Source organism: Marmota monax, unplaced genomic scaffold (assembly GCF_021218885.2).
Source record: "Marmota monax isolate L192 unplaced genomic scaffold, Marmota_monax_Labrador192_F-V1.1 WCK01_AAM20220418_F8-fsc00011, whole genome shotgun sequence".
Classification (NCBI taxonomy): Eukaryota; Metazoa; Chordata; class Mammalia; order Rodentia; family Sciuridae; genus Marmota; species Marmota monax.
Window position 1 is genome coordinate 9,821,661 of NW_026693082.1, and position 20,183 is coordinate 9,841,843.

General features: G+C 30.2%; 1 protein-coding gene across 8 annotated transcripts in view; it reads left to right on the forward strand.

Annotated features, from left to right (window-relative positions):
• The window catches only part of Nbea (neurobeachin), a 651,894-nt gene that overhangs the window by 153,228 nt on the left and 478,483 nt on the right, over nt 1–20,183 (forward strand). For all 8 annotated transcript variants that reach the window (XM_058582531.1, XM_058582532.1, XM_058582533.1 and 5 more), the window contains 5 exons: nt 719–887; nt 6,930–7,009; nt 7,696–7,758; nt 7,846–7,943; nt 13,677–13,769. In XM_058582531.1, coding sequence (XP_058438514.1) covers nt 719–887; nt 6,930–7,009; nt 7,696–7,758; nt 7,846–7,943; nt 13,677–13,769 — 503 coding nt within the window. The remainder of the gene's footprint in view (nt 1–718; nt 888–6,929; nt 7,010–7,695; nt 7,759–7,845; nt 7,944–13,676; nt 13,770–20,183) is intronic.

The window sequence follows — 20,183 nt, forward strand, 5'->3', positions numbered from 1 at the left end:
GGGGCACTCAACCACTGAGCCACATCTCCAGCCCTATTTTGTATTTTATTAGAGACATGGTCTCACTGAGTTGCTTAGTGCCTTGCTTTTTACTGAGGCTGGCTTTGAACTCACTATCCTCCTGTCTTAGCCTCCCGAGACGCTGTTCACTCTTTTTAACAAGGTGTTTTACCTGCTGTCTATATGCTCAGAGGGTTAAATTTCAAAAGCCAGCTATATAGTATGGAAATTGGAACAAAATTTGAACTTCATGAACTTTTAGAATATATGATAACAATATATATTTTTCAGAGTTACTATAGCTGATTGACATTTATTCTATTCCTTTGAAGATTTGTATAAACTAAGAGTTGCTGAATTGTACTTTTATAAGAGTGTTGATCTAATTCACTTTTAAAATAATTTTGATTTTCCTGTCACCATTTGTTTTAATTAAATGTTCGAAGCATTTAAAATTAATTTGTCAATACCTAATTACCTTTTTTAGTTAGATTATTAGGTAATGTACATTGCCTTTATATAAACAAGTTTTATTAGAGTGTTGGTTTTTATCATTTTCTTCTAAAAATTTAATACTGTTTAAGAAAAAAGTTAATTTTATACTCACAATAAGTGATTATTTTTTGGCTTTTCCGAGTTTGTATATGAATTAAAACAGAATTTATCTTATAAGCACCTGAGCCATTTTAAACTTAATGGTCTTATTATACTGTATTAGGTTCAACTTTCCCTATATACTTATTTGTCTGCTGAATTTATTGGAACTGCTACCATCTACACCACCATACGCAGAGTAGGAACAGTATTACAGCTAATGCACACATTAAAATATTACTACTGGGTTATTAATCCTGCTGACAGTAGTGGAATTACACCAAAAGGATTTGGTAAGTACACCCCTACCACTGTGTTTGCACTTCCCTGTATTGTTATATATCCCGAGTACTACCATAGTGAACAGATGTACGTGACTATAAAATTATCACTAAACTATTTTCTTTCTTATGAAGTAGACTGGTATATTGAGAATTGTTTATGGTAAGAAGAATTTTATTGCCTTTTAGTAATAAACTACTTTGGAATGAAGTTAATTAAAAATAAGCAATATTCTTCGTTTTAACTTACATGTGTTTTTTCTTTAATTTTTGTTCCAATATTAAAAACCAGTAAACATACATACAGGTTATGATCAGTGTGTTTTAGTATGTTTGCTTTCAACATTTCAGATAGTTAACCTTTTTTTGTGCTTTTCCAAATTTATACTTTGTTCTAAGTGTAATAGAGACTAATTTAATTCTTCACAGTGTTTTTTTAATGTTTAAAAATTACAGTCAGCTTTTCTAACTATAAAAAAATTTACAACTATAGAAAATAAAATAATATTAGAGGAAAAGATTTATTCATGACCCAAACCACAGGAATGAATATTACAAGGTTATGAAGTTTTCTTCCTCCATTTCTCTTTGCATAAATGTTTTACCTCTTTGACAAAATTGAGAGTTTTTTCCTATTTTTGTCATTTTTTTTCCTCAAGTCCTTATATTTACATTGTTTCTTAAGTCTGTTATATAGAGTAATCCACTCCTTTGTATATACTTGTTTACCTCTATCTTTGATTTGTTTAAAATTACTGATAATAAATATTTTCAGTTATTTTCAGAAATGTCTTAATAGTTTATAATGTAGTAATATGACATAGTGTGATAGAGGGCTTTTCTTAGCATACTCACAATAACATTGAATATTACAGTTTTATATCAGTCTTTTAGATAAGGGAAATAACATACTATCTTAACATTTAATGTAAGTTTTTTATTTTATGGATTGTGCTTTCAAAATTGTTTTTCACACTTAGACCTACTTTGTCCTTTACAGCTTTCTTTTTTCATTGCTTTTAAGTTGATAATGCTCAAAATTTATTGCTTACCATTTGTTAGATTCTCTGCTTAGAATTCTACATGTTAATTTGTTTTATAATTTGTAGTGTAATTATATGTACATATTAGGTTATATAAATAAAATTGTATCTGTGTTAATGTCATTTCATTTTACAGGTTAGGAAACTGAAAGCATTGAAAGTTGAATCATATAAATTAACTCAGAGCCATTGTTTCTAAACTTTATAGTATATTTTTTACTACAAATTACATTCATACATGTTAATTTCTGCTTAAACCATTAATTTCTAATTACAAAAAAATTGCAAGAGTTATACAAAGAGTTCTCAGATCTCTCACCAGATTTTCCAATATTTTAAATTTTACCTCATGGGCTATATTATTCTTCATTTTCTCTTTTAATGAAACACTCATGTGGATACATACTTTTTTTCTGTTTCACTTAAGATTAAATTTATACATGATGCCTCCTTATCACTAAGAGATTATCTGTGAATTTCTTAAAAGGTAAAGGTATTCTGTTGAATAATGATTGGGTACCCATTAAAATAGGAAAATAGAATTAGTATGATATACTCCAAAGACCCCATACAGATTTTGTCAATAATCTCAATATTTTTCTCAGGAAAAAAAATCAGTGTGTAATAGTTCCTTTAGTATTTCCATGACTTTGGCACTTTTGTTTGATATTTGCTTATGATGATTCAGGTGTTTCATTTTTTTCAAGGAATAACACAGAACTCATTTCTTTTCTGTCTCATTGTATTATGTCAAAATGATTGTCTTGGCTACCAGTGATGTTAACTTAGAACATTTGACTAGGATGAGTTTTCAGTGTGAAATTATTGTTTTTGCCTCTGTAACTAATAGATATTTAATGGAGAAATACATTTAGACTAAGACATTTTTTTGGTTTACATATTACTATAGGGAAAACTTGTTTTTATCCTTTTATTCAAAATTTTTTTGTATCAATCTAATCTCAGGCATTTCCATTTTGTTCAATGTGTTATATCAACATTTGGCATGGATTTTGCATAAAATAGCAGTTAGGTTTATGTTTTCATAAAATGACTCTTTTGCAAGTAGTTAGCACTACCATTTCATTGCAGAGATAACCACATATGTAAACTAATGGGTATGACTTGTTCCAATGAGACTTACAAAACCATGAGGCATGATAAATTTTGCCCTTAATTTTTAGTTTGTCAGTCCTCTGTTTTATATATAAGCTCAAATTCTCAGATTTGACCAGTCAGTCCCTTCACATGGAGTTTTGGGTCTTTATGATAAATATCCATAATTTTGTAGTGCTTTTTTCAATTTTCTGGCATGAGATGTTCTGGGTTCATATGATACTTTCCTTGTCCCAGTCCCGGAATCACAATTATTTTTGCAAAGAACCCTGGTTTGTGGTATGTATTTTAGAAACCAAGGTCTTATGTTAGGTGTATATTTTGCTCCCTGAATGTCATTGATTCTTGATATTCTTAGTGGACAGATCTAGGAAATATGTTTATATCTATGTATAGAATATTTAGACACATAGACACACACACACACACACACACATCTATCCCTATTAGAAATGTCAGTTCACACCAATACATTCAATTCTAGTCTAAAACTGTGATGACTCAATCTAGCATCAAACTTTATTTTGAACTTTCTTGTTTAATAATGAGAAGTCTAGGTCCCCTTATCTTTAACACATGTGTATATTTTCTTATTCTATTCTGTTAAACCACTGTTTTATCATATATTATATTATCACATTCTTAGTTTTAGCATTTTCATAACGGTCCTTATTGCCTCCTCAGTCCCAATTGTTTCTTTGACACTGATAGTCCTACTTTTTCTTCTTGGTCCTACTATCTCTTATGGTATTGCCAGATTTAGTTATCGTTTTGGCTTTGTCAAGTATATTGGGAGTCTCCTTGGCCTTTGCTGCCTCTTCATGGCCCCAGCCCCTGATGCATCACTGGCTCCAACTGTCTCAAGAAGAGGGAAGGGAGAGAACCAATAAATATATTTTAATGAAGAGTGACAGTTGCCCGGTCCCGTGATGCATTCCGGTAATCCCAGCAGCTCTGGAGGCTGAGGCAGTAGGATTGTTAGTTCAAAGCCAGGTCAGCTATTTAGGGAGGCCCTGTTGCTAAATAAAAAATAAAAAGGGGTGGAAATGTAAATCAATGGTTAAGTGCCCCTGATTTAAATCCTTGGGGTGGGAGGAGTTAAAAAAAAGAGTTGACAAAAAAGTACAAAAGCATTTCTTTTTCTTTATAATTTGTTCTTTAATAACAGTTGTTTTGCAGTTAATTTTATTATTTGACAGAATGTGAAGTTCTGTTTTGAAATATATAGTTTTCTAAATGATAGCTTTTTTTCAATGGCATGTTGAACTAAAATATTTTCCTTTATGAGCATAGAAGAAAATTTGTATTACATTAAATTTTCATATAAATGTTATTCAGGTATAGGCAATTGGCTAGAGAAATAGGATCATTTTGCTTTGATATGACTTAACATTTTTGCCTCAGAATTTATTTTTTATAGCTCACTATAAAAACTTATATATTAAAAATATCATATAGTAGTACGTGTTTGTGGTAGCAAGTGAAATAACAGTTTATGAGTGTGAAAATTTTTTTCCATTTTTTTCTGTTCACATACACATGAATGTGTACCTAAGTGTTTCAAATTATAGGTGCTTCAGAAATTTACTTTGAAGAGGTCATAGACATATATTCTTACGTATACATAACATTTATAAATTAGATATTTTAATAAGAATATACATATATAATAATATTATTTTTATAAATACATATTTTTGTATATATTTATGTAATATATATGGGTATGTATATATGAACAGGTTTATGATATCTTTAAAAATGTATATTTTATATATATGAATATATGTATGCACACATAAATTCATATATGTAAAGCATATGAATATTATTTACACACATGCACATGTATTCATATATATATATATATGAAATAAACCTGAAGCTCTATCTATGGTCTCCCTTTTCCATTGCCTGGCATACTAGATATAACCGCATTCTGTATTTTATGTTTATTACTGCTTTTCTCTACTTGAGCATTTAACTTTTTTTTTTATTGTGCTTCATTTCAGTCTTTTACTAAGTATATATATATTCCTAAATAACTTACTACTTAGGATATAGAATATAAAATATAGAATATAGAATAGTAAGTTGTAAACAACTTACTATTCTATATTTCATATATATCGTATAATTTGTGATTTGTATTTTAATTTCATATTTGCCAGAGTAACCTATTTGCATGAATTTGATTCATGACAAATGTATAGCAAACACATAAATATATATTTCTCCGCAATTTGCTATTTGCATTCTGAAATAAATGGCAAGAATAATTTTATCTAACATTTACTGAGTGCTTACCATTAAAACTGTCAACACTCTGTTCTTATTCCTTTACATATATTGACATGTTTACTCCTCACAAAATGTTCTATGATGTAAGCAATATTATTATCATTATTCCAACAGTAAAGAAAAAATAAATCTGAGCACAGAAATACTATAAAACTTGTCGAGTTTTACTAAGTGGTAGGAAAAATAAAAGTAAGTTAATTATTGCTAAGAAAATAGCTGTCTCTACAGGGCGAGGAATGAACAATGTAATCAGGAAGATGATGTGACACAGAGCTGAGTCCAGGAGTAGGATGAGAGAGTGGGCAATCTGACATCATATCACAGATAATAATGAAATATTCAGGAATTTTACAAAACTATTGTTAAGCAGTTGGTAGCTTGGACTTAAAATCAGTCTGGTGGGAGTATTTATAAAACAGAAATCACAAATATGAATATGCTATAAATCAGCATTTCCATCCCTGCAACTCTGTATGCAGTTCCCATACCAGTGGTTGTTGTGTTTCCCTATCAGGCTACTGTTAGTGTTCAGTTTCCAACCTCAATGGTTGTTATATAGTTATTTTATAATAATTCATTAAGTTGTGCATTTATACTTTATGTGCACTATTTTTTATGAGACTTTTTTGAAAACAGTATATTAATAACTGATAAGGGAAATGTACTTAGTGTACTCTTGGTAGGAGTGGGGCAAAAAATGTGGAGTATTCTGAGAAATGGAGATGTGTCTTAGTAATAGGTGGAATGGATTGTTAGGGTGGTGATTTGCTTGCAGTTTAATAATCTGCATGTAAATATTTGTTGGGTAGATAATAAGATGGTATAAATTATAAATGCAGGGATTATAATTTAAATACTTAAAAAAGCAGACATATAAATCCTGGTTGCTTCAAGAAAGACAGTATTTTAAGGGTTTTCATGAGCCTTGCTATTTTTCTTAAAAGTATAATTTAACTATTGTATGTTATGCATGTTATATATATCACTTCATATTCTTAATTTTTTGGAAATAAAATGTATAATTATTTAAAAATTTTGGCAATATGTTGGAACTGTTAATGTATGCTTTAACTTTTCACCTTCATTTTTATCTATCGATTCCACATTTATCAGATGCCTACTGTACTTTTTATTGTATATATGTACATGGAAGAAAAAGGCTACAAAACAAATAATCATGATAAAGTAGAATACTATACTTTTTCTGTGCTTTCTTATATGTGGGGTGAAAATGGAGAGTCTATAAATGGAAAAAATGTTTAATTGAGGATGGAATAAATATTGGGAAATGCAGTAAGCTAATAAAAAGTATAAATGTAAATATTTGGTTATTATGCAGTTATCCATGGATAGTAATATATTGGAAGTTTTTTAAAAAAAACCTTTCTTCCTATTCTGACATTTAGTGAATAATTTGTATTTACCAAAAACATGAAAGTTAATTTTTAGACACTCTGATATTATGGAAATTGATTAGCATTAATACTAATATTATAATTTTAATAAATATAATTATTAATGAATTCCATACTATTCCAACATAATTGCATTAAGCATAGTTAATATTGTGGATTTTTTTTCTTTCTTATTCTAGATGGTCCCCGGCCATCACAAAAAGAAATTATATCACTTCGGGCATTTATGCTGCTTTTTCTGAAACAGCTTATATTAAAGGTAAAATAATTTTACATAATTCAGAATGATAGTATATTTTATGGAAGGGAACTTTTGGCATATTTTAAAAATGATTATTGTTAAATTAATAGTGTCTATGAATTGCTTTCAGAGTTTTGAAATTTTGTGTTAACTTTTGTTTAATAACTTGGTTAAATGCTCTGAGAAGCTTCTTATTAAGGAATGTGTCAGAAAGGGGCAAGGGACAGATGAGTTGTAACTGTGTATAAATATATCATTCTGGAAAACTGTCTTTGTTTCAGGTTAAGAAACCTTGCAAAAAAAATTGTGTATTTTATTACAGTATGAGTTTTTAAAGGTTAATTTGAAGAGAAAGGGAAAATAAAAGCAAAATCATAACAGTATACAAAAGATGATAAAATAAACTGTTGTATTTGTACTTTTTTAAGGAAGTAGTCATCAGAGATACTGAATACAATTGGTGATATCCTAACTGTTGATAGTGTCAAGTATTTTGATAGCTTTTTAAAAATAGATATGATTTTCCAAATATTTACTTATGTAACTTGAAATATGTCTATGAATTTTGAAGTATTTGGAGATTTTAATTAAAATATCACTGCTTATAAGGTTTTACTTTCTTATAAAATAGTCATTTTTATGCCTTTCTTTAAAGTTTTTATTTTAGATTTAAATTAAGTAATGTAATATTTTTTAAAAATTAGGACCGAGGGGTCAAGGAAGATGAACTTCAGAGTATATTAAATTACCTTCTCACAATGCATGAGGTAGGACTTGTTATTGGTCTTTTAATCATTTTATTCAAAGCTTTAGAGAAGAATTTTAACTAAATATTTATGATTCTTATTATGCAGGATGAAAATATTCATGATGTGTTACAGTTACTAGTGGCTTTAATGTCGGAACACCCAGCTTCAATGATACCAGCATTTGATCAAAGAAATGGAATAAGGTATGATTATAATAGTATTCTTATTACAATTTAATGCAGCACTGCTGTGCATCCTAGATGCTATTGTATAAACATTTGAATAAATGCAGCAAAATCTTACACATAAGAAAGGAATAAATGGAAAAAACAGCTATCCATCCTCGCATACCCAAGTAAAATTATGAAATTTATAGAAGATGGTCTCAGACATTAAGTAGATTAATTATTATTGCTTTAGAAACAACATTTCAAATAATTGGAAGAGCAGATTTTTTTCCCCAAGTACAATAAAGAACATGGTATGTTTCAGCAAAAAGAGATGCAAGAGAATTTTATGACATTAGGCCCAAGAAAGAGGTAGAGGCCAGATATCAAAGGCTTATATTATGGTAATCACTTTAGGCTTTTTAATTTTTTCCTGTTGATGATGAAAATTGAAAAATTTTGAATGGGGAAATGATGTGCTTTGCCAGTTTTTTTAGATTTATAATCAGCAGTTATGGAATATGAGATGAAGGACAAGAGTGATGTAGCAAGATCAGCAGATATTATTTATTCATTAGTATTAAAAATGATGAATTGAGTCAGTAGCAGTGCAGTGAGAATGGACTTGAAAGTTAGATTGGAATGTGAAGCCTAAACCAAAAGATTCTGAAAGTTTAGTTATGGTGACTCTAACATAACTAGGTAGGTAGGGGAAACATTATCTTGAGTAATAATCTCATGAACTAGAATCTGTAGTTCATTCCTATAGGGAAATTCTCTTTTTATTTTCTGGAATTTGAGTTAGTGGGAAGAATAGGAAATATGGATTGTACCATGTGTATCTCAATAAATTTTTACAAAAGAGTTTAGAAATGACATATCAATAACTCCCAGGGCATTTTTTTGTGTGTTTCTTGTTTTTGGCCAGTTTTATTTGCATATAACAACTTTTTAGACTTGAAGACTTTCTCTTTCTTTTTTTTAAACTTGAAAACTCTTTTTTTCCTTTAATATGAGACACCTGTCCTCCCCCCCTTTTTTTGACAACAATGTAGTGTTTTATTTTTGTTCTCAATTATAGTACATTTTGTTCTTGTTGTTATACAGAAGTAGTCTCTCTAAAATTCGATTTTATAACATCTAATTTTTTCTCTGAAGTGTCTTTTAATATCTAATTTCAGCTGGCTATGTGCTGACTACCTCCCTTGGTTTCTGCCACAGGCTCAATGAAAATGTTCACCAATCCATCTCCTAGGTCAGACTTGCCATTTTAGGGCCTTTATAGAATTTAATGAGATGATTGTACCAGTGCTCTTTGAAGACTTGGATTTTTAGAAGAGTTCTCCAAAAGTCTCAAAAGATTTCTACTATGATTTGTTCATGAAAAATTAATTTTATAATTTTCAGTAAATGTTGAGGGCATCAGATGTTCAAATGAATGAACCCAAATATTGGAAACACTTACTGATATAACTAAATAGAAAGTATAGGATCAGATGACTACTAAATCAGAATATACTAAAGATGTAAATATCTGAAAAACAAGTTGCCACCACCACTTACAATATATTATGAAATCCGAAATGGAAATGAAACATGAATGTTGATACCAAGTCAATACTGATGTATTATTTTTGATAAATATTAACTTTCATTATAATAATACTACCTAATCAATCATATTTTACAAATACATTAATGAGAGAAAATTACCTTTAGTTCACAGCACAGTTTCATCAGCATCTTTTTGTATTTCATTTGATTCTTTGGCTAATATTTATTTGTATTTTTATTGGCATATTATAATGTATTATTTGGCTATACATATTTTCTGTATTTTTATTGGCATATTACAGTTGTACATAATGTAGTTGTTGCTACATATTTGTACATACACAAAATATAACAACATAATTAAGTCATTCCCCACTATTTTTCCTTTCCTGTCTACCTCCCTCCCCCTGCTCCCTTTCCTGTATTCTACTGCTTCCCCTTCAGAATTCATGAGACTCTCTTCCATCACAACCAGATTTCTATTCTTTTTTCCTCTGTAACTTGAACATATGAGATAAAATATACAATCCTTGACTTTATTATTGAATAAAACTCAATTTTCTATATATACCATATTTTCTTTATCTTCATCTATTTATGGACAATGGATGAATCCATACTAGGCTACTTTCATGATTTGGCTATTTGTGAATTTTGCTGCGTTAAAAATGGGTATGCATGTATCGCTATAGTAGGATGACTTTAATTCTTTAGGATAAATACTGAGGAGTGGTGAGTTTAATGGTGGTTCCATTCGTAGTCTTTTCAGGAACCTCCATACTGATTTCAATAGTGGTTGTACTAATTTACAGTTCCACCAACAGTGTGAAAGTGTTTCTTTTTCTTCACATCCTCTCCAGCAGTTATTAATGTTTGTATTTCCCCCCCCCCCCTTTTTGGTGGTACCAGTAATTGAACTCAGAGGGAGTTTACTACTGAACCACATCCCCAGCCCTTTTTTATATGTAAAGATAGGATCCTGTTAAGTTGTTTAGGGCCTTGCAAAGTTGCTGAGGCTGGCTTTGAACTTGAAATCCTCCTGCATTAGCCTCCTGAGCCACTGGGATTACAGATGTGTGCCACTGCACCAGCTTGTTTATATTCTTAATGGCTCCCATTCTACTGACTTCATAATGTGAATTTGGATGTGTTCCATCCTTTTCTGTTCCATGCAGTGATTTGAGGAACATTGGCATTAGTTCTTCTAGAAAGGTTTGGTACTCAACTGAGAATCCATCTGGTCCTGGGTTTTTCTTTGTTGCAAGGCTTTTTATTACTTCTTCTAGATCATTGCTAGTTATTGTTACATTTAGGTTTTCTGTGTCCTCTTGATTCCATTTTGGGACGTCACATGTGTCTAGAATAGTATCCATTTCTTCTAGGTTTTCTAATTTATTGAAGTATAATTTTTTAAAATAGTCCCTGATGATTCTCTGTATTTCTGTGATATCTGTGGTGATATTTCCTTTTTTATATCTAATGTGGTCTTTTGGATTTCTTTTTGGTTAGTTTGGCTAAGGGCTCATCAATCTTGTTTATCTTTTCACAGAACTGACCTTTTATTCTATTTGTTTTGTTTGTTTGTTTGTTCTCAATTTTATTGATTTCATCTTTGATCTTCCTTATTTCCTTCCACTGGTTTTAGAATTGGTTCTTGTTTTTTAAGGGTCTTGAGATGTGCCATTAAGTTATTAATGATTTTTTGGATTTTTCTTATGTAGGCAATCATAGCTATAATCTTTCCTTCTCCCTTCATGGTGTGTCTCTGAAGTTTTGGTATGTTTTGTCTCTATTCTCTTTTGAGTCTAAGAATTTTAAAATTTCTACCCTAATTTCTTCTATCACTCATTCATCATTCAAAAGTGCAGTGTTCATTCTCTATGTGTTTATATGTAGTTCCTATAGTCATTTTTTTGTGTTGATTTCTAATTTCATTCCATTATGAGCAGATAATGAAATCACCCAGTATTATTGTACTGGGGTCTAATTGAGTCTTTAATTCAAATAGTGTCTGTTTTATATAATTAAGTACACCAATATGTGGGGGATCAATATTTATTATTATCATATCATCTGGTGGGGTTTTACCTTTACCAATGTGAAGTGACCTTCTTTGTCTCTTATGATTAATTTTGGATTGAGTTTTCTTTGTTAGATAGGAGATTTGCTACCACTGCATGTTTTGGGGTTGCTTTTGCAAGTTATATCAATTTCCATTCTTTTACTTTCAGCATGTGGCTCTCTTTGCCTGGAAGGTGAGTCTCTTGCAAACGACAGATAGTTAGGTCTTATTTTCTATTCCATTCTTCATGTCTTTCTTTTAATTGGATATTTGAGACCATTTACATTTAGTGTTTTTATAGAGAGATGTTTATTAATTTCTGTCATTTTAAATTTACTTATAATGTACATTTTGGCCGTGTTTCACATTTGTTTAACCACTCTTCAAATGATAGTTGTTCCTTTGTGAGCTCTTAGGTTTGTTTTACATTTCTTCTGGGTGAAATATATCTTTAAATATGTTCTCCTTAGGGCTTGCTTAGTAGACTTTAATTCTCTTAATTTCTGCATATCTTGGAAGGTTTTTATTTATTTGATTATCAATAGCTTTTGTGGATATATCAATCTTGGGTGACAGTTATTTTCTTTCTGGACATGGAAAAAATCAGCCCAAGTCCTCTGGGCTTATAGAGTTTATGCTAAGAAACTGGAAGAAATTTTGATGGTCTTGCCTTTGAGAGTGACCTGATGTTTTTCTCTTCAAACTGTCCTTTTTCTCCATGTTAGCAATTTTAATTTTAAGGTGTTGTAGATTCTTATTTGCTCTTGACTATTTGGGATCTGAATAGCTCCTGTATCTGGATGTCCATCTTATTCTCAAGGTTTTGGAAATTTTATGTTATTATTTCCTCAAAGAGAGGTTATCTATTACATTAGCCTGCCTTTTACAACTTTCTTCAATTACAGTGATTTTTAAATTTTCACTCTTTTATGTTGTCCCAGAAGTGTTGTGTGTCCTGATTATGGTTTCTTATTTTCATTAATACTCTCTACATGTTCAGTGTTGGACACTTAATCTTCCAGCTCTGAGATTCTGTCTTTAGCATGCTTTACTCTATTAGAGAGATTTTCAGTTGAGTATTTTGATTTATTGTATCTTTAATTTTCACAGTTTTTGTTTGGTTCCTTTTCATTGTATTTATCTCCAGATTGAATTTCTCATTCATATCCTGTGCTGAATTCTGTAATTCAGTTGTCTTCTCTAGGAGTTCATTGATCATTTTTATAGTCATTATTTTGAATTCTTTATTTGAAATTTCATCTATAATCTATGATGTAAAATATATAGTGCACTTCCGTTACCACTTCTGTTGTTGTTCAACCTGGACTACTTCATCTCAGAATATACCGTGACACTTTATTTTAAAAAAAAGACACTGATGTAAAGCATACCCTAATTTTATAGTTGCTACTGCTACTCCTCAGAGAAACTTCTTAAATTTTAGAATTAATTGTAAATATAAATGATTTACCATTAGCCTTTCTTCATTATGTAAATATACTTTTTAATAAAAATAATATAATTTCTAAAGCACAAATATGTTATAATGAATATGACTACATTTTTGTATAATATTAAAGTTTAGATGATGTGTTACTATAGGCTTTTTTCCTCCAAACAACAGGAAAATTGCTCAAATTATTTTGAGTAAAAATTGAATAATGTATGTATAAAAATATCATTAGAGTTGAAACTAGTAATTACAAAGCTATTAGGAAATAATTTTCTTTTCTCTTTTGCTGTCTATACGGCTACCTCATTCTTCCTTCTGTATGTTACCTCTCTAAACAAAAACAGAACATTGCTGTCCTAGTTTCTTTTAAATATCAGTTCCTAATTAGGAGCCAAACAAAACCTATGTATTGTTTGTTAGTTTATGTCTTAATTCTCAAAGTCAAATATTGGGGGAGGAGATAAAGCACTAACTAAGCATGTCTTAAAATTGAAAAATTTTTTTCAAATCCTCTGGGAGGCAATACTTAGCAATAACCAATCACATTGTTCTTTGAGAAGTTATTTGTAGGCTATTTAAAGAAAAATTAGTGAAATGTACTTCCTTTAAATTTTTCCAAACACTTGTAAAAATCCTGTAATATATTTTATGTGTTTTTAGTATTGGTAAATGTATAAAATATAACGTATATACTTTTTAGGGTGATCTACAAATTATTGGCTTCTAAAAGTGAAAGTATTTGGGTTCAAGCTCTGAAGGTTCTGGGATACTTTCTGAAGCATTTAGGTCACAAGTAAGTTGATTTTTTTCATAATGAATTACAGAAATATCTATTGAAATTTGTTATGAGTTTTGTAACATGAAATTTGGCTAGAAAAATTCTAACATTGAAAAATCTTACAAAATTCATAAAATTTTTTTGTAATTTCTTATTAATAGTAGATTATGGAACAAGATAATACACTAAATGATATAGTTTATTTCTGTCTTTTTCTGGAATTGAAAATATTGTTCATTTTAAAAATATAATAAGATATAAAATAAAACACATAGTGTGAATTCATTGAAAACTTTCTTAACACAGGGACTACCATGTATTCACCTTAATCTTTCTCTAAGAGTTGATGTTAGACTTAAATTTTGAGTCAGTGTTTTATTATTATTTGTTTATATTTTTTCTTATTTAACAGTGAGGTCTTTGATTATGTTTGTCACTTAAGAATTATATATTGCCTAATTTCTTCACCCAAATCCAGAATTTACTTTTCATGTATGTAATAACTACTATTTTAATGTTTGCAGTTCACAGTATATTGTGCAGTGCATGCTATTTCATGAACCTAGTTTTTGTGCAAGTGAACCTAAGGAAATAGCACTATAACTTTAATATTGCTAGATGGGATTCTTCCTAGAATCTTACTGTTGCCAATTTTTTCTGTTGCTTATATTTGCAAAGAGTTTTTTCATAACATTGATGAAACTGTAGAAGATTCTACCATGTTGGGTACTCAAATAACATTTTGGAATATAGTTTTTTGTTTTGGTATCGAATCAGTAGCTAAGGGAGAATGGTGCTTTTAAGTATAGAGAATATTCAGACAAAGCCAGAATTGCAAAAAAGTATTACATACAAGTAAGGGTAGTATAAGTTTCTAAACAATAGGGTGCTGGCATATTTGATAGTATGGCATAAGGATCACTCTGGTAGCTTTGATTAAGTAAAAGAAATTGACTTGGATAAAATTAAAGGATTTTAGCCCTAGATCAAACTGAAGAATGCTCATTGAAAAATATAGAAGAAGGGACGGAAGATGTAGCTCAGTGATAAAGCACTTTCCTAGGCCTTGGGTTCAAACCTTGATGCCATCAAATACATCACTCAATCAGTCAAAAACTAAAAATAAAGAAGAAGATGAAAATCATAAATATTGTAAAATTAAAAATGATAAGCAGGCCATTTTCTGCATAAACATGGATGATTAAGATATCAACTTTCTCTTTTTCCTATAATATTCACAAATAATTCAGTAAGATGTAAATATAAAAGCCCTCACACAATTGTTTGAAAGATTGAAGGTAGATAAACTCCAGTATCTAGGCACTCTAAGCTATTACTGTTGATTGGTGAAAGCCACTAAATTTAGTGCAATTTGTGAAGAATTTAGAGAAAAGAATATATGAAGAGAATGGTCAGAGTGTTCAGTGATAACAGATCTCACAAAAAGTGTCAGTGAATGTAGTTTCTGAAGTTAAAGGCTCACTTTAAGGTGCAACAGTAGACCCTTTTGAATGACAGATACATTATGGCTGATAGCACAATCCTTCTTCTATCAAATGTGTTTCAGAAAAGCAGAAGATGCATAGCAAAGAATAATACATGAGCCATATTTGTAGGAAGCAGTCTGTTGCTGTGGCCATCAAGAAAGAAACAATTTTTAAATTGTGAAAGCAGAAACCTTACATACATACTTGGAAATCTTTTGCAAATGTCTTGGTCCAGGAAAATTAGACTGTATCAAAAGTACAAAAAAATGGCACACATCCAGTACATATGTATCAATTAGAAAACTTGGGGTAAGGAGCAAAAGTAATTAAAATATGTAAGGAACACTCACCAGAAAGAAATATGTTAATGGACCGTAAAATAATGTGATTTAAATTTTTGCTCAAGTTTAAAAAGTAAAAAAGGAAAGAATTGCTTCTGATGAAGAATGGCTACCAACAAGAATTTCAAGAAGTTTAAGAAATGTTAACATAACATGGAAGTCTTGAATTATAAGCTAACAAAACTTTGGAAAAATTGTTTGAGGAAATAAACTATCACACAAATAGAAATAAAATTGGAAGAAGCTCAAAGAAAAAATATACTCTTTGACTAGCGTAGGAAGATAAAAATGAAAAAAAAACAGTAATAATACATATAAAGGAAAAAAATAATTTAGAAGAATGAAAGAGAAAATGGGGGAGGAAAATGAGTTCCAACATGGCATAAATGGAGTTTGCAAATTAAAATAAAGCAAAAAAATAAAAAATGAACAAGACAAATATTTACATGATAATTTAATGAACTCATAAGATTTTACTTTTACTTCGCTTATTTAAAGACACACTGCAGCACTGGGGAAATTGACCTAGAACGATTAGCATGAAGGTGTATTATTGGACTTAAGTATAACAATTCTTTATATAATTGTATGGATATAAGGGGGGGCCTGATCCTGGCTGTAGGCTTCTTTAAAACAACCTACAATATAGCAAAATGTAGAGCAACAATTATAATATACTCAGATGAAGAAACTGAGACTGAGCTATCCTTTAAATAAAAAGATGCTGGAAAATAACTGTTAACCAGACAAGAAATTGTTTCTGTGAATAATTATTAAGAAAATTGCCAGAGACAAAGGTCAGCCAGTTAGCAATGAGTGGAGAAAACAATTAAGGACTGCTGGTAAACACTGAATAAATATAACAAAAAATTGAGATGAAAATAAATGTTCAAATTAGTGTGACAGCAGATTTTTCATTTTGGGGGTCCTAATAATGTAATACAGCTGTAATGAATTGGGAGAGGATGGAAGAAAGAAGTCAATTTACATCTAAGGAGTCAATTTGTTCTCATATGAGCTGAGAAATTAAATATTAGAAATAGGGACCTAAAATTTGATAGTGAAGGGAGAGGAAAAACTAAGAGTGAATATATTAACTTCATCATTGCCCCCAGTGAGGAATTTGACTTTCTAATCAATGGAGGATTACCTCTTATTTTATAGTTACAAGAATAAGTATTTCAACCAAATTATAAACTTTCAAAATACTGAAGATCCGTGAATAAATTAAGAACATATAATGGAACTCTAAAAAATATATAATAGAAGATAAAATATGGCATTTTAATATATCTAAAACCAGGCAAATCTATCATAAAAATGAATATAAAATTTTTTTTAATCACCTGTTGTAAAACATCAATTTGTCATAGCAATAAGACCTTTACTTTTCAGTAAATTATAGTGTACCCATAAAATATTTTGGCATATTATACAATTCTAAAACAAAACCAATGAGATAACTCTCTATTATGTAATATCACTACATTGCTAAAATATTTTAAAAAAATAAAGATAAATATGTTTCAGATGCTATTTTTTGCATAAGAAAGAGAATTAAGAACACAGTAACTCATATCTAAGGTAAGAAAATATAGAATACATGAGAAACAAGAAATTGGTTAGATGACTTCTAATTAGACATTGGTGGAAACAAAGGTAGATATGATTTATTTTAATTTTTAGTTAATATGTGTGTTGCCTATTGAGAAATTTCTTCAATAATAATGTTGTTTTTAAAACTATAAACATTAAAAATATCAAGCATCTAATAAAATCTTGGAAGCATTTTCATTATTATATTAATGGATTGGGGTTTAATAGAATTAATGACTAATGAGTTAAAATAGTTCTGTTTTAGCATTCATAGAGAAAACAGACTAATGCTAATATTCTGTACTTAAATAAACTGTTATTCCTATCAATGTATTTTAAAAAAACTCAATCTGTCAAAAATAACATGTAAAAAAAGTATATATAGGTTGAGATTTAATAAACAGATGTAATTGGTTAATAAAATACAGGTGGGATTTTGACTTAGCCACATATTTTCTCTGTGATCTTAGAAATATTTCTGAACCTTAGATTTTTATCTTTTTAAGGGAGTAAAACTCTGTAGTGCTTCCCTCATACAGTGATTAATCAAAGTGTATAACCTTGTGATAATTTGAACAGTTGACAAAAAGGGTAATGAATACATTTATTTCTTCACTATGATTAGATATTTATCTGAAACAGATGACATCAAACATAAATGTGGAACCCTAGTAGCATTCCTATCAACAATGAGATAAAAGTGATTCCACTATAATTTAATCATTAATATTAATTATTTTTTAAGATTTGAAATAAAAATAAAAGACAACTGTTAGATGGGAAGAAATATGTATCATTAACTTTAGATGATTTGGTTCTATATTTATAAACCTAAGAAAACAACTTTAAAACTCTTGAAAAAAGAGATCTTACCAAACTCAGTATCTCATTTGTCTGGCAGTAAATCTACTTGATCTGTGTGAATTGGCCCTATCCAACACCTAGTTTATACTTTCTATAAAGTACGTGAAATACAAATTGTGAGATCAACCCTACACTTTGTCAGCTGGACTAGCAATAGGTTTGACATTTCATTAAAATGGAGAAGTCTATTACAGGTAATATATGGAGCTACTCCCAACTTTAGAAACTTTAACTTGAGGTTAATCTCCTCTCCTTGAGTGTGGAAGGGACTTACTTGCTGGCTTCCAAAAATAGTGAAGCCTGGCATCTTTTTCACTATTGATCAAGGTTAACATCAGTAGTCATATGTTATGTTGATAATGTCCTTCCCGATATGATGTGATGAGAAGGATACCTCACCTTTATAGTATTCTCTTGCCTCCCCACAAACAACCTTGGGACATTCACAAAGAATCATCATATATCCCCAAATTGAGGGATGTTCTACAAAATGTCTGATCTGTACTCTTCAAAACTGTCAAGAACATGAAAACAAAGAATGGGAAACTGCCACATACCAGAATAGTTCAAGGAGAAATGATAACCGAATGAAAGGTGGGACCATGGATTAGATTTTTGAACAGAAAAGGGAAATTAGTGGGAAACTGGTAAAATCTAAGTTAAGTTTGTAGATGAGTTAATAATATCATATTAATGTTGATTTTTTAAGTTTTTATAAATGTACCATAGTGAGGGTTAACATTCACGCTGGCTGAATACTATATGAGAATTCACTATACTATCTTTGCAGCTTTTCTGTAAATCCTAAAAATTTTCCAAAATCATACAAAATTAAGAAGCCAAACTTGGATTTATGTTGGAGTGTAAAGCCACACGGTTCCTGCGTGCAGGTGGTCTGATGATTAATTATCCTCAGAGCCAGATTCTTCTAACAAGTGATTCAAATGGATGAACAAAGTGCTCAAGTGCTATACAATAATACACCTACAAATAAAAATTTTAAAAGAGATTATCAAGTTTCCACTGTAGAAATAAAAATTATAAAAACTTTATTTGTCTAATGTTTTAACTTTAAATGTTGTTACTTCTGGGTGAATTGCTAAGATTATCACACTATGACCTGTACTGTTAGTAGTAAAGTGAATGACTTACTGTCTCTAATTGTTACTTACAGGTATAGTATATTGACAAAAGCTTATCTTGTTTATTTTTTTAACTAGATAAATTAGTTTTTTATTTTTTTCTGGCAGAGCCAGTTGTCTGTTTACCAAAATTATGGTATGATGAGAATTCAGGGAGTATGGCAGCTGGAAAGAAGTTTCCTTCCCTTACACTTTCAAATTTGAGTTATTTGGGTTTCATCAGCCAAATGTTGGGTCTTGTGCATACATGGGTACAAATGAATCTTGATACTCTGATGAAGTTACTAGTAGAGAAAATAGGGATCTTCTGAGGAAATTTCTCTCTCATGGGGTAGTAAAACAGCTAAAGAACTATGTTTGATCCCTAAGGTAAAGATGAAAAACTTGATAGGTGTTTTGCTCTCACAGATTTCTGCCTACTATCTTCTTTTCTTTTCTCCTGCCCTCACCCTCAGCCTAAGAGGAATGTTTACAACAGCTTCCTGTAAGTGACTACCAGAAGGCTAAGAAGTACCTAAAATGGAGGGATATATCTTTTTGCCTTAAAATTTATGCGTGTACATGGAGATTGAAGTGCTAGGATGCTAGGACTTACCAAGTTTTGTACTGCAGATCACTGAGTTAAGAGAAAGCCTGGCCTTCTAACACCTGTAGGTTTCACATCATTTAAAATTCACAGGCATGAGATCTGAGTTCTACTATGTGAATCATTAAAAAATAGCAACTCACTTAAAGAGGAACTTGTTGTCAGTGTTAGGAGATCATCACACTATGCACCAATAAAATGAAACTCTGTTGGAATACTTTTTTACAAAGAGCATTTTAATTACAAAGAACATGTGAGATTCACTTAGAGCACCAAAAATGATATCTGCCCTTTTATGTCGTCATACTTTCTCCCTCAACTCCCAGTTCACCCAATTTAGTGAACTCTGCTCCAGTTCACCCAATTTAGTGAACTCTGGAACATCTCAAAATTAGTGGACTTAAAGATCTAAA